Here is a 15,352-nt window from a genome sequence, read left to right as displayed (position 1 = left end):
AATATTCATTTTAACAAAAAAAAAAAAACTTTGCATCTCAAAAAATTGAAGTTTTTGTTTCAAACTTAAAAATTACAATTTTAATATTATTAACATTACAAGTAAGCTTGAGCACCTTTCCTAGCACACAAATCATACAAACCAAAAAGCATAGGCACACAAATCATACAAACCAAAAAGCATAGGCACACAAATCTTAGGATGAGACTTGTAGCTATCAAAGTAAATCCAAGCCACATAATTATTTATAACTTGTAGATTTAACCCAAGAAAAGATAAATCTTATACATAATATCTAAAATAAAACATTAATGGGCTGAGGGTATAGCTTGAGCTTGATTGACGAGAGCTTCTTGTGATAGACACGAGGTCACGAGGTCTAATCTCCCCGAACCCACATGATACTGGAAGACATGAGATCACAAACGAAGTCTATATAACGACATAGTTAATAAATAAAGCTAAATTCAATTACTTATCACATTTAATTTCCTAGATTTAACATTAATTCTGAATTAATCCACTTACTAGTCTCCACTATTAATCTGTGTATGGGTCTTATTTGACTAGCCTAAATTAAGTTTAGGAAAGTTTAATGTATTATTCTTCTTCCAAGGAAAGCGTGGTAAAGAGGAAGCCAATCTGATTGACGAAGAGATAAGGATATAGATGGGCAGGATGAGGAGGCCGGCGGGAGAGAGAAATGGCGTCACCAGTGTTTGCGCTGAATCATCATTCTCACCGGGGCCTCTGCCTACCTTCATCAGCATCATCATCATCATCATCCTTATTCTCCTCCTCATTCTCCTCCAGATCTTCCTGCTCTCCCACACCCTTGGGACTCCGCTCTCCCTCCCACAACCACAATCTCTTCTTTGGCTTTGCAGATTACAGTGCAACAAGAAGATGCCTGAAATTGAGGGTATTCTGGAAGGAAAGCGAGAAGCCCAGCTCAGTGGAGATGGAGGCCATCTCTGCTCCAGATCAATTCGATCAATTGCTCGCTCAACCTCAACCCTTTGTCGTAGACTGGTTGTTTTTCTACTGCTTTCCTCTTATCCCTCCTCCTCTTTCTCTTCTGTTTTTTCTTTTTCCTTTTCTCTAATGCAATCACTGCCTTTTACTTGTCCTGTCGTGCTAGGATGGCAAATTGGTGCAGAAAATGCATATATCTCAAGCCTAAATTGGAGAAACTGGCGGCAGAATTCTACCCAACGTAACCCCTCTTCCCCTGAGTTTATCCCCTGTTTTCTGGCACTTGTATTAATTATGTTTTGCTTGCTGTTTATGGGCAGAATCAAATTCTACTATGTAGATGTAAATGATGTACCGCAGGCTCTGGTGAAGCGTGGTGGGATCTCGGTATGTTCTGAGGCTTTTATCTCTCTTTCTTCCATTGTTCTACTGTTGCAGTATTGCCTTTACTTTCAGATCATCTGCTATACTGTAGTTTTGAATCCCTAAGCAGGATATAAATACTAATTCCAATTCTTTTCTGATTGCTTTCTCTACCGTTTTGCATGGATTGATGTGAATCTCTCCAGAAAATGCCAACAATTCAGGTAATGTTACTCATTCTGAAACCATATCTGGGCATTTGCATCTCCCTGGGGTTAAAATTATTGGTTCAGTGAAATGGTGATTTAGGAGCACCTAAGCTTTTAGAAGACAAGAATTGAGTGAGGATGGTTGTGTTTTTTGCAGATGTGGAAAAATGGAGAAATGCAAGCAGAGGTGATTGGAGGTCACAAGGCCTGGTTGGTGGTTGATGAGGTCCGTGACATGATTAAGAACTCATTAACCAAGTAAAGAGACAAGAGTCTCCACTGTAATATGTTATCTCGTGATTCTTCACAAATTTACCCTCAACAAGATTGAAGCAATCAAATCTGTGTATTATAGGTGGTGGAATTGCTTGGTTCACCCCGGAAACAAGGGCCGCAAAGAGTTCTTTATTTTTATCTTTTAAAAAATTAAATTAGTTTAGAAGGGAAAATGGATTTTATTTGGTTCCATTAATTAAGTAAAGGATTAATATACAATTGATTTAGATATAATTTTTGGGTTTCAACAACATACTACAAATATGCATATAAATAAATGTTAAATTGACAAAAAAGAATAGAGGTATTGAGTTTTAAGAATGATGAAGACTATGTTAATTTTGAATTTGTTGTGATTTGTTTCAGATATTAGTAAACAAATCGTGCTCAAACAAATTACAAGATCACCTTTTTTTTTCTTGGTAAAATCATTACATGCAAGCTTGATCTCCCACATTTGTGGTCTTGATCCTAGAGTCATGTCCTTGACCCTATTGTTTGGATTCTTCATAGATAAATACTTATTGTGACAAAATGTTGTTAAGAAGCACAATTAGGGGAAGGTTACCACTAGTGGACATAATTGCAATAATGGACAACTTTTTGTCAACCTGACCCTCGTTACTAGATTTTAAAGGAGCCCAAAAAATTGATAATGAAAAGTTTATTAATAAATATCACATGTATCAATAATGGATAATTTTTTAGCTTTTTTGACCATAATTAGCCCATTTGTGCACCACTGATGGCCCATTTGTGCACCACTATTGGGACATTTGTGCATAACTACTGGGGCATTCATCTACTACTACTGGACTAGGCTATTTTTAGTTATCTTCTATTGGTGCAAAAGTGATTATGTATCATACGACACTTTGAAATGACCACTTTTTTACCTTTGCGCAAATAATGAATTCCACAACGTGCATCATTACTACCCAACATCTAGATCCTTAGTTATAAGCAGTTAAGTCATATACAGAGACAACAAAAAAAAAACTGAAATCCAATGTACTTTTTAAGAGTTCTAGGTGCGCGGAGTTAGCTATGTCCACTACTGGTACGCTTCCCCTAGATCCTACTTGCTAGGAAGGGAAATCCAGAGCTTTCCACCTTGTACTTTAGTCATGTTCTTTCATTGATTCAATCATTTGTACAAGTTCATAGATATACCAAGTAAAATGTAGATATGTAGGATAGTCCTTATGAATATAGATGCTATGTTGTTGTAAACTACCTTTTGTAATGGTCATGAGATGTATATAAGTGTTCCTTGCTTTTATTTAAAATTAACAAGGGTTATTATTATTTTATACAACACATGAGATGTGAATTTAAACATATTCATACTTGAGTTAGGACTAGTTAGAGATAAGTTTCCTTGGGCTTAGGACTACATTTGATTTTGGATTCTAGAGGTCAATACTACATGTGTGATTCTAAACTAGGTTTAAGGTAGTCAATATAAGATTGAATTAGGATAACAAACAAGGAATGCAAAGATCATATTGAGATTCTTGGGGAATGGAGAGTCAATTTCAATTAATGCTCAAGTAAAATGTAAACATTCTCACATAAATATCACCTATGCACAACACAAAGGATGATAGACCAAAGTCGGTCTAAAAGAAATAGGTACAAAAGTGTTAGGGATGCACACTCCACCCTTATACTATCCCCCACTTTAGCTTTCATGTAAAATACAGTGAATCATATATGTCAAAGTAAACAAGTAGTAAACATGGATCATCTGATAAAAAATACTTAGCAAAGTCGACAAATAATATATCAAAAAAAAAAGGTGGGTGTAGGATCACAAACAAATTGCTTTAACATAAAATAGAACAATTAAGGGTGAGAAGAAGACATCATAACTAAAAAGGTAATGTTAATGCATGAAAGAACAATCACAACCAAATAATGTTGTATGGTTGTGAAAGGGCATCATAACCAAAAGTGATCAATGTAGGGCTACAAAGGAGACATTGTGACCAAAATTGAACAATGTAGGTCTATTATGTGCTCCATTCATATCAGTTGCAAGAGAATGATGCAAGGATTTAAGTAGAGGAGAACATGTAATATGTAAGAAGATATGATTATGTTAACTCAATCGTCATATAATAATATCTTCGACAACTTTGTGTAATTGATCCAAGGCCTACGCTAAGACCTAGTGGAGGTGGATAACTCTCTATATGAAGATCTATATGAAGTTCTAGGTGTGTGTGGAAGCTTTATAGACACATAAGTGCAAGACAAAAAGATATATAACTAAAATAATAAATGTAATTTTGTCAAACTTTTCATTCTATACATGAAATAACCTTGATAAAGGTGTATGATTGCTATTTGCCTATTCACTTCCTATCTCATTTGCATGCCTATAAATATTGTATACTTTATGTTATAGACCTATACATATATAGATAACATGTTCTAAAGGTTAAGATTCATTATGGAAGTTGAACTATTTAAATGTATGGCTCTTCTTGCTATGGTTGGTGCATAATTTTTAAATCATTTGTTGGTTATGTGATGTCCTAGTTGATGAGATAGCATAGTGTGCGTGTGTGTGTGAAAAGTAGAATAATTATCTGTAAGTTGTAAGACACAACACTTCAATTAAGTCATTACATGTATGGTTAGATAGATATAAGCATGAATAATAAAACCATCACAAATTGACCAATTGGCTTCTAAAAGATGCGAGTATAAACTTGCTCTCAGATTTGTATAAGCAATACCAGTGACTAGACTACACCAAGATGAAGGATTTAATCTATATGAGCATGATATTAAGCTAAATGGATGCAAGATTATGCTAGATGGATGAATAGTAAACTATATGAGTTCAAGCAATCATAATTGAACTAAATATGCAAAAAGAAATTAAACTAAGATGCAATAAAATCAAAAAAGCAAGCACAATATCTTCAATGACTCCAGAGAAAAAACTGTATAATAACAATAAATCTCTAGGGTGTTTTGAATGAGAGATGAAGGCTGAATTTATAAAGAATCACAAGAGACCAAGAAAAAGCACAATTTAGGATAATTGAAATAATTAAGAGATCAGATTCAGTTAACCTTGAGATAGATTCCAGTTATAGTTTAATTGAAATGCATTCAGATTATAAGTTTGAGTTTGCATTAGAGATATAATTCAATTAATTCCATGCACTTGAGATGAAAACAAGTAATTCCATGCATATTTCTTTAATTTATTCAAGAAAAGAGTTTTTTCAATGCAACTGAACTTCTTTTCTTAAAAGCTTTGAATTCCAATATTAGAGAATGATTAAATTCATTTAATTGCTTTCCTGATTTCAAGTTCTCAATTTAGAAGAAGAAATAATATCTCAAGTTTGATTTCTCTCTCAATTCAATTCTTTTATTCTATTTTCAATTTAACTCTTACTTTGCATATTGATTCCTCTTTTGTGATTTATTAATTCTTTTTTTTATGATTAATGGAAAATTTATTAATTAATTAAATATGCTAAGATATTTAATAAATTAAATATGATAATTGATCAAAATTATTTTTTTGGAATGATTTAATTAATTAAATAAATATTTTATTAATATAGAATAATTCACTTGCCATGTGACATTTAATGATTGAAGAATTAATTAATTGTGTGCTCAAAGTTGATTTAGTTGCCTTTGGTTAGGACCTTGGTGATGTTGTCGAGATTAGGGGCCCATGGTTTAGGTGACCATTTTTAGGGTATTACATTTGCCCCTCTTTGAATTAATGTGTGAGCAATGCGTTGGTTCAAAGAATAGTTGATGTCTAGGAAATACCAGTTCTAAACTTGATTGATCACGAACCAGATGAAGAGCGAGGTGTTTAGCTTATTTTGAAGCGATGAAACTGAAAAGAATTGATTAAAGCGATACCGATCCTAAACTTGATTGAATTAGGACCGATGAAGAGAAAAGATACTAAACTTGAACTTGATTGACCAAGAAGTGGATCTTACTGATCTAGAACTTGATTGAACTAGACACAGTGAGTGAAGATAAAATCGATCTTGAACTTGATGAATCAAGACACGATGAGCGAAGGTAAACTATCCAGCTTGATTTGAAGCGATGAAACTGAACACCTGCTTAGATTGAGTGTGTGATCAAAGATACTCTTTAAACTTTTGATTGAGTTTAAACGAATAATCATCTTGATGAAAAGCGATGAAACTGATTAACGTTAAGAGACTGATTTAGATGAAGGCAATATCAACTTGAATTGAAGTGATGAAACTGATATGCCCCTAGCGATTGATTTGACTTAGATGATCGAGAGATCTCAACTTGATATGAAGTGATGAAGCTGAGATGCCCCTAGCGATAAGAATTTGTTTGATTTTCTTTAGTTGAAAAGATTTTTGCTCGACTTTTGATGAAGATTTGAAAATTTTCTCAACTATGAAGATGTGAGGTCATGAGGTCACGAGTATGCCCCCTCGGGAGCGAAATCGTAAGAGAGCGAGGGTACATGATTTTAGGCAATTGGTGGCGATGATAATTATTTGAGCACAAAGATTGAGTCGGAGGAATATTTGAAGATTTAGCTACGATTGATGTGAAATGGAGCGCAAATTGAAGAAAATAATGAGAATGTGATGAAAGCGCTTAGTGATCTCAATTGTACGAAATTGACTAGAAGAATGATCTCATATTTCGATTTCAATCCCAAAAATGGAATCAGGATGGGAAAATTAGCTAAAGGTACAATTTTCATGTCCATCGGAGCAATTAAAAAATTAGGTATTTGGCTATATAAGGGGTCAAAGTGTCATTTTCAATTCATTTTAACCTCCCAAGTTTGAAATTCAAAAAATCCTCTGCAAAGAAAACTGGTCATTCCGATCCAGGATCGCCGATTTGAGCACTAAAGACATCATAATCGACCACGAAATTATGAGCCAACGGTAAGAGACTAATCTTATGCCTTTTATTTCATCAATTTTGATTTGTTTGTTGAATTTTTCGCTTTTTATGGCATTAAAAACCGGTCAATATCGTTTTGTCATGCGAGACAATAATGTGTCTCGTACGACAAACTTTATTTTTGTGTTATGTCATTTTTACCCATTAGATTTGTCATCTGGGACCTCCCTGCGTATCGTACAAATGTTTGCTTGAAAGACCATTTTATCGTGCGAATGCATGTAGTTTATCGTATGGGAGTCTTTTGTCATGCTAGGTGCATTCCTGACTCGTACGAGTTTCTGCTTAGACTGTGAAATGTTGTATGGAAAACAGTTAGCATTTTTAGGTATCCAAACATGAAAATTTGATTTTGCAGTTGATGTATTTGGATTTGCGTGATGTTTAATTTGTTTTGTAGCGTAATTTTGATAATTTTCTAATGCTCTATTGTTTTGCTTCTTGCAGGGTCGATTGCCACATGTCCTTTTTCGGTATGTTTATCCTCCTACAATGAGGCTAGTTCATGAGTTATCCGATATAGATAGAGCACATATTGACTTGTGCGGGTTTACCCACCTTCTACAGATACCAGATATCCTTGTGAATCACAAAATGCTTACTGCATTGGTTGAGAGATTTCATTCTGAGCATAACACATTCCATTTACCAGTTGGGGAGATGACCATCACTCCAGAGGATGTTTACAGGATATTGAGGATTCCATTTGCTGGGGATAACATTGATTACGATTTTGCTTAGTGTCTTGGTATATTAGCCTTGAGATGCATTAATCATGACGAGGACATTCTTACGCGGGTTATCAATTGGGATGATATGATGGCTAGGTATAGTGAGCAGTTTCCCTTGGCATGTGTCTTGGCAGGTTTCATTGGTTGCTTCATTATGTCAAACAGAGGACAATAGGGTTTCTTATGCGGCTAGGCTAGGATGTTGGAGAGACTTTTGGATCATCTTGAGAGATTAGGGTGGGTTTCTTGTCTATTAGCCCACATGTATCGTGAGATGCATGAGGTTGTATACAGGGAGGGGAAGAGCATGGAAGTAGGTGTCTTGGTTTTATAGATATGGGCCTAGGAGCATATCCCACTTTGCAGACCTATTGTGGATGATGCCAAAGAACCACACCAATCGATCGTTTATAGATATTCTGGATACGTTACTCAGCCCCATTTGGGCAAGACAGAGTATTGGCGACGACAACTTAATGATCTGATCATTGTTGTATGGAGACCATATAGGGGTATCGAGCTTTGGGATGACTGGAGGGTTGTGCAGAGAGATATGTTCATGACGCATCCTCTAATCGCTAGGTCTGTGATAGTTATTAAGTGATTTGTTGTATCTTAAGTCATGAGGCAGTATGGTAGGCCTCAAAGGATTTCACAGGAGTTCACCACCTACGCTCGTTATGTAGACAGGGAGACACGAGGATGGGCCCCTAGTTTGTCCTATGCATTGAGCATGCAAGAGCTGACATGGTTACAATGACTTCGGTGGGACTACTTGGATGACATTGCAGATGCAGGGGTATTGGCCCAGTACAGGGATTGGTTCCAGCAGCACCCGTTCCCTAGGTTTACGGATCTAGCTGAGCAGGTGCCTCTCATAGAGGAGATTGAGGATGATGCCCTTGCACAGGCACAAGGATAGGCACAAGGAGAGGGACGAAGAGTAGAGGCTTCTTGGTGGGTAGGTGGTGATCCTAGTGCGAGCAACAATAGGGTACCAGCTGGGGGGAGACAACAACAGAGAGGAGAGAGCGGATCCCTTGGAGCTATTGGTGTGAGGATGAATGGTGCTAGGGTAGTGGAGGGTGGACGGGAGGAGGGTAGAGAAGCTCCTAGACAAGTGTGGTAGAGGAGAGATGAGTAGGGTGGAGATAGAGGTGGAGATGGAGGCAGAGAGCCTATGAGGGAGCAGGGGGAAGCTGATGCAACACGATCTATGAGATCGAGATTAGCAGGTCTGTAGTCACAGTTGATAGTGGCTTAGACACAGCTTGCAGAGAGGGACCGACAGTTGGTGGAGGTTAGGGCAGAGCGATATACTCTCCAATGAGAGGTTTTGCATCAGACCAATCGATCGGCCTATTATGTTGCGTCATATAGCATAGCAGTTCTTGTAGTGCAGCAGGTTGCTCCATATTCTCAGTATATGGCTTGATCTAAGGGCGCTCGGGCACCTAGGTAGGATGTTGGTCAGTAGGCTCCACCTCCTCCACCACCTGGCGATGAGGGAGTGACAGAGAGCTAGATTTTTTTAGCTCTTAGATTTTGTTATATACCCCATTTTTTATATCCTATACGATTCTTACTCCAATGGGAGATTGTAGATGATAGTTGATATCATTTGTACCTTGAGACTTTTATTTGTACTCCGAGATATTTATGATGATATATACGAGATCTTGATTTGATTTCATCGTACATGTGTTGATTGATTATGAGATGTTTTTCTATATGCTTTATTCTATATGTATGCATATTTGTTCAATATGGATGTATGTAATGCAGATGAATATGGATATTTGTTTTTGTTTCTTTTCATATGCAAATAGAGGATTGAAAATCAGTAACTAGTAATGCAAAATTTAATATTTTTATGCAATAATATGAATGCAAATAAGTGTGTATAATGAAATATATGGATCTATATAAGATGCTTATGTATGCATCTAACATCTCAATACAGAGGTACTCGATCAAATAAATGATGAAAAAGAGAGACCAATTAGCTTAGAAATGATGATACTTCAAATTCTCATTCAGAAGATAAAGAGATCATTGCTAACATGCAAAAATCACTCAAAATGCACAAAATGCAGAATGAATGAAAACTCAAAAACTAGTCACTGGAATTGAAATGCTTAATTTTCATCACTAAGCGTTTACAAACATAGCAGGTAGAATAGAGTTCCTTCCTTTTCATGTGCAATATTAATTATCTTGTCCGCAATAACCCTTTTTTCGTTCATATCCTTGGACAGATTACGCATGCATCTAGATTGCACATTTAAAGAAAATCCCTCAAAATAGATAAAGAAATGATGCCAACCTCCCTATAGCATACAAATAAGCGGAGTCGAGGTATGTGTGGCGATTTCACCTTGATGTGAAGGCACTTATCATAGACACTCAGCTGATTAGATGTTTCCAGATCATCAGAATCATTCCTACAAGTAGAAAACAAAGAAAATATTATGCCCCCAATCCTTTCTCCTCTTAGTCAAGATAGACTTCCTCAAGTTGCTCAGAGGGAATAATAATTAAAAACAAATATAAAAGATAGCACACAAAAAAAATTCCATGCATATATCAAACTATTTAGTGATGGTTTTCAGATGTTCTTTTGCTTGTGTACTCAGTGATAAAACTCTTCAGTAGCTAGGAGATAGGTGATTGACTCAGATTGGATGACCAAATATCACTAACGAAAGGATGACTTGGTTGGTACTGCTTAGGACACATAAATTGCTCAATAGATTACCCTAAGAGTAGGACATTGATCAGTTTCAAGCCATGAGGGCTCTAAAAGAACTAGGATGTCACAAAAGTGACTAAAATATATGTACAAGTGAAATCAAAGATGCATGAAAGCAGGAAATGCCAATGTTGCGTTGATAGATGGAACGCTTGTGTATAAGAGGCGCCTGTTTGCTAGGTTTTCACCTACTTGGCAAAGATTCTTTTTTTTTCTCTTTTTTTTTTTCAGGACATTTTATGATTTTTAGGATTTTTTTTAGGACTTTTTATCTATATAGGTTGTTGAAGCAGAGAATACAGTGAAGAACTTTTTCAAGTGGATGGTGTTAATCAGTTCATGGAGCTATTCTCCTACTGATGTTGAGAGCTCATAGGCACCATAACCAAAGACTGCAGTTACGATGTAGGGACTGAAGCGATGGGCTTCACCAAGTTGGTGTTGCTCAATTCCACCAGCTCTCTAGGCCTAATTTCACTCTAGACCTCCAAGTCCTTCTCAATATCTTCTAGGGCTTTCTTCTTAACCATTCCAAGGTGTTTGCTTCAAGTTTTTTGGCTAGGATCCCCACCAATTCACAATGCTTCCCATGTGCTCATTATGGTTGTCTTGGCTTCAACTTGTCAAATTGACCTCCTACTGTTGTGAGTTGATGCAAAGGTGTGGAGGTGGCTACTAACATGTTTTAAATTCCTTTTGGGTCCTTTAAAGGTTTTCTTTTTTTTCCATCCTTACCGATTTCACCATTTTGCCTAGAAAAGGGCTACAAGGAAAGAGCCCCAATTAGGCCTCCAAAATCCGGTTTTATAGGGCTTGGAGGAAAACGGTCCAAAAGACCCTATAGAAAGTTTGGATTTTCTTCAAGGTTACACCTAACCTCAAGTGATTTTTTTGGTTTTGGCTCCTTATCCCATTGTTCAATATTCTAACCCCAAAATGAGGGTTTTGAAGGTTTTCTAGGCCTTCTAGCCGGCAGTGACTGGTCAAGTTGGTGTTTGGGCAATAGATGAATTTTTCAAGGCTTTACCTTACATTGGAAACTCTGTACTAACTTCATGGTCCCCTCCAAAATCTTAGATGGTGGTTCAGAATTCACCCCTGCACTTTGCACATCAATTTCACCCTGTCTCCTCTAGCCAGGTTGCTCTTGGACTCGCCTAGAACAGGGTGACAGTCATATCAAATGTCATCTCCAACAATTGTCCCTACATATATACACTGTAAAAGTGGTTTCCCTCCATTTCCCAATAGGTCGTGATGGTAGCACGTGTGGAATTCATGGGGCAACCATTTTACATAAAACTGCTATATACAATCCAAAACTGGCTGTTTGCAAACTAAAACAAGAAAACACTAATACTAACTATCTACAAAGCTTGAAATGGAACTAAAAACTTTGTAACACACCAAAGAAACTCAATATATTACTAGATCAATGGATTCAATCCATTTGCATTTACAAAATGAACAAAACAAGCCAAAATGCTGCCAACTAGTCTGAAAAATGAGTAGTTTCAGATTGTTGATCTTACAAAATAATAGCTCCAACCTTGGTAACCATGAAAGAGAGGGTTATTATATTATTTTCCATGTGTGGAGTCATCCTAGGGCATTGGACAATCCCTAACTCCATCACTAACCAATTTAGGACAAAAGTTGTCATGACAACTTTCAAAAGTTGTCATGACAACTTTTTGCAACTTCATACTTTTTCACTTTTTGGCCTTCTCAACCTATGAGGCCTATTATAAGTCATCACACATGGATTTTAAAACATTTCTAAGAATAATTTAACCCTCCCTAATTCCTATACCAAGTTTTGACACTTTTGACCATCAAGAAGGTCAACTACCTACTCAAACCACTATTTATGCACAAAATGCAAACCTAAGAAGAACTAACTCAACTAGGCCTACATTTCACTCATCACACTCACTCTTGGACCCTCCTGGAGTCCTTATTCACTACTTGACTTGGCTAGGGTCAGTACAAGACAAAATTGAGAAAAATACTAGCCTAAATCTTAGATGCTCCTGCACCACCAACCAGTTGGGTTCAAACTTCCCTTTGTTGTCTCGAAACTATTGATTTTTAGGATTTTCTCTTAGAACAAAGTCACCAACCTGAAATTCTTGTTGTCAAACCTTCTTGTTATATCCTTTAGACATTCTCTTTTGATACACTCTTAGATGATCAAAAGCCACTTGTCGACGTTCATCCAGCAACTCAAGTTATTGCAATCTAGATATTCTGTAGTCTTCATCAGTAACAAGACCTTGCAAAGAAACTCTCAAAGACAGTATTTCCACCTCAATAGGTAAGACTACTTCGGATCCATACACCAAAGAAAAAGGTGTAGCCCCAGTAGGTATTCTAATACTTGTTCTATAAGCCCATAGTGCAAGATTGAGTTGTAGATGCCAATCCCTCCCAGATTTGTTTATTGTTTTGTGTAAGATAGTCAGTAGATTTTTGTTAGATACCTTAGCTTGTCCATTTCCTTGAGGGTAATACACAAATGACCAGTGTTGTTTGATTCTTAATTTTTTACAGAGCTCATCTAGATCTTTATTCTTGAATTTTCCTCCATTGTCAGTCACAATGTAGAAAGGTATCCCATACCTGCAGATGATATAGTTAAGGATGAACATAGCTACTTGTTTACCAGTTTCTTTGATGAGCGGAACCGCTTCTACCCACTTAGTGAAGTACTCAGTGGCAGTTATGATAAACTTGTGTTCGTTGGATGATGCAAGATATATTTGGCCAATGAGATTAAAGGCCCATTGTTGAAAAGGCCAATGTGTAATGAAGGGTATGGGATCTCTTGTTGGAGCATGTCTGAGATTCCCATGTAGCTGACACTTCTCACAAGTTTTAGAAAACTTTATAGCGTCTTTCTCCATGTCTGGCTATTAGTAGCTAGCCCTTGGTAGTTTACGAGCTAAAGTTAGACCATTCAAATGAGATCCACAAATACCTTCATGGACTTCTGATAATGCACATTGGGACTCTATAGTTTCTAGACACCTAAGCAAATTACTATCCAAACCTCGCCTAAATAAATCATTAGTGATGATGATGTACTGTGAAGCATTTTGGATTAGGTTCCTTTTCTCATTACGGGTAAGATTTTCTGGGACAATTTGGTCTCGTAGATAAGAGCAAATATGGCTATAGCGAGATGAGTCATGTCCAGTAATAGAACATACCATCTGGGACTCAAGAGAATCATAGATAGGGTAATGTAACTCTTCCACCAAGAATTCAAAGCGAAAATTAGATTCTTGTAACTCTGGTATGGATGCCAAGGTGGTCATAGCATCTGCTGCTCTGTTTGCAGATCTGGAAATCTGCTGGAATGATACAAAAGTAAAAAATTTCTTGAGATAATCCAAAATTCTCTTGTAAGGCATCAATTTATCATCTTCAGTCTAATATGTATCATTGATTTGATTGATGATTAGCTGAGAATCTCCATAGATTTGTAATTCCAGAACCTTCCATTTGATAGCCAACTTGATCCCGTTTACCAAAGCTTCATACTCTGCAATGTTGTTTGTGCAAGGGAAAATAATCTTATAAGCCTTCGGGATTGAATAATTTTGAGGAGTAATAAAAATTATTCCAGCATTAGAACCATGTTGAGTGAAAGACCCATCAAAGAACATATTTCATGATTGTTGAGTAAAGTGCATGATTGATTCATTAGGAAATTCTATATGCAGAGGTTGAGTGTCTTCAAGTGGAGCATCAACAAGTTGATCAACAAATACTTGTCCTATGATGGATTTATGTTCTATATATTCAATATCAAACTCTGTAAGAACCATGACCCTTTTAGCCAATCTTCCTATAAGTGTTGCTTTGTTGAGAAGATATTTGAGCGGATCAATCTTAGCTACGAGCTTGATGGAATGTGCTAACATGTAGTGTCTCAATTTTTGTGATGCAAAGACTAATGCCAAGCATGCTTTTTCTATTATAGTATAGTTCATTTCATAAGATCAATGTTTTGCTAATATAATATATAGCTCTCTCTTTTTTATTTTCATCATGTTGTGCCAGAAGTGCCCCGAGTGATGAATCAGTTGTTGATATGTATAGAATCAATGGTTTACCTTGAATTGGCGGCATCAGTATTGGTGGATTAGATAGGTATTCTTTGATTTGTTGAAGGTGTTGTTCACATTCTTGATCCCATTTGTATGTTACTCCTTTCCTTAATACTTTTGTAAAGGGTTGATCTTTATCTGCTAGCTGAGAAATAAAGTGTCTGATTGATTGGAGACGTCCTTGTAAACTTCTCATTTGACTGATATTCTTTGGAGGTGGCATTTCCATTATAGCTTGGACCTTCTCAAGATCAACCTCAATTCCTTTCTTTGAAATGATGTAGCCAAGTAATTTCCTTGATGTCACTCCAAATGCACACTTTTTAGGATTTAGCCAAAGCTTGAATTTTTCCATTCTATCTAGTATGAGACCTAGTTCTTGAATATGTGTGGATCTCTTCATAGTCTTCACTAAAGTGTCATCAACATAATCTTACATATTCTTATGCATCATATCATGAAAGATAGTTGTTACTGCTCTTTGGTAAGTTGCTCCTGTGTTATTTAGCCCAAATGGCATGACGTTCTTGCAAAAGGTTCCCCATGCGTAGGTGAAAGTTGTATTTTCTTGATCCCTAGGAGCTATTTTGATCTGGTTATAACTAGAGAATCCATTAATTAGTGAGTAAATCTCATATCCAGCAATCATATCCACTATCATATCAATGTTAGGCAATGGAAAATCATCTTTCGAACATGCTTTGTTGAGATCTCTGAAGTTTGTACAAACCCTAATAGATTTGTCTGCCTTTGATACAAGTACTATGTTTGAAATCCATTCTACATAGTCTATAGCTCGGATAAATCCAACTTTTAGCAATTTTTCTAGCTTAGCCTTGACTACAAGTGCCACATGAAGGTGTATCTTGCAGATTTTTTGCTTGGTTGGTTTAACTCCTAGTGTAATAGAAATATGGTGCATGATAAGATCAGGATCTAGGCCTGGCATATCAGAGTATGTCCATGCAAAGTTGA

At 36.5% G+C, this 15,352-nt stretch overlaps 1 protein-coding gene across 1 annotated transcript; it reads left to right on the top strand.

Moving 5' to 3' along the window:
• Positions 1-639: 639 nt before the first annotated feature.
• On the top strand, positions 640-1,911 carry LOC131063383 (thioredoxin-like 3-1, chloroplastic). Its single transcript, XM_057997185.2, has 5 exons — positions 640-1,032; positions 1,142-1,216; positions 1,296-1,362; positions 1,545-1,562; positions 1,705-1,911. The coding sequence occupies exons 1-5, from the start codon at positions 704-706 to the stop codon at positions 1,807-1,809; spliced, it is 594 nt and encodes a 197-aa protein (XP_057853168.1). The 5' UTR covers positions 640-703; the 3' UTR covers positions 1,810-1,911.
• The last annotated feature ends 13,441 nt before the right edge of the window (positions 1,912-15,352 follow it).

This window comes from Cryptomeria japonica, chromosome 10, assembly GCF_030272615.1.
Source record: "Cryptomeria japonica chromosome 10, Sugi_1.0, whole genome shotgun sequence".
Classification (NCBI taxonomy): domain Eukaryota; kingdom Viridiplantae; phylum Streptophyta; class Pinopsida; order Cupressales; family Cupressaceae; genus Cryptomeria; species Cryptomeria japonica.
This window is presented reverse-complemented; position numbering and strand designations above follow the sequence as displayed.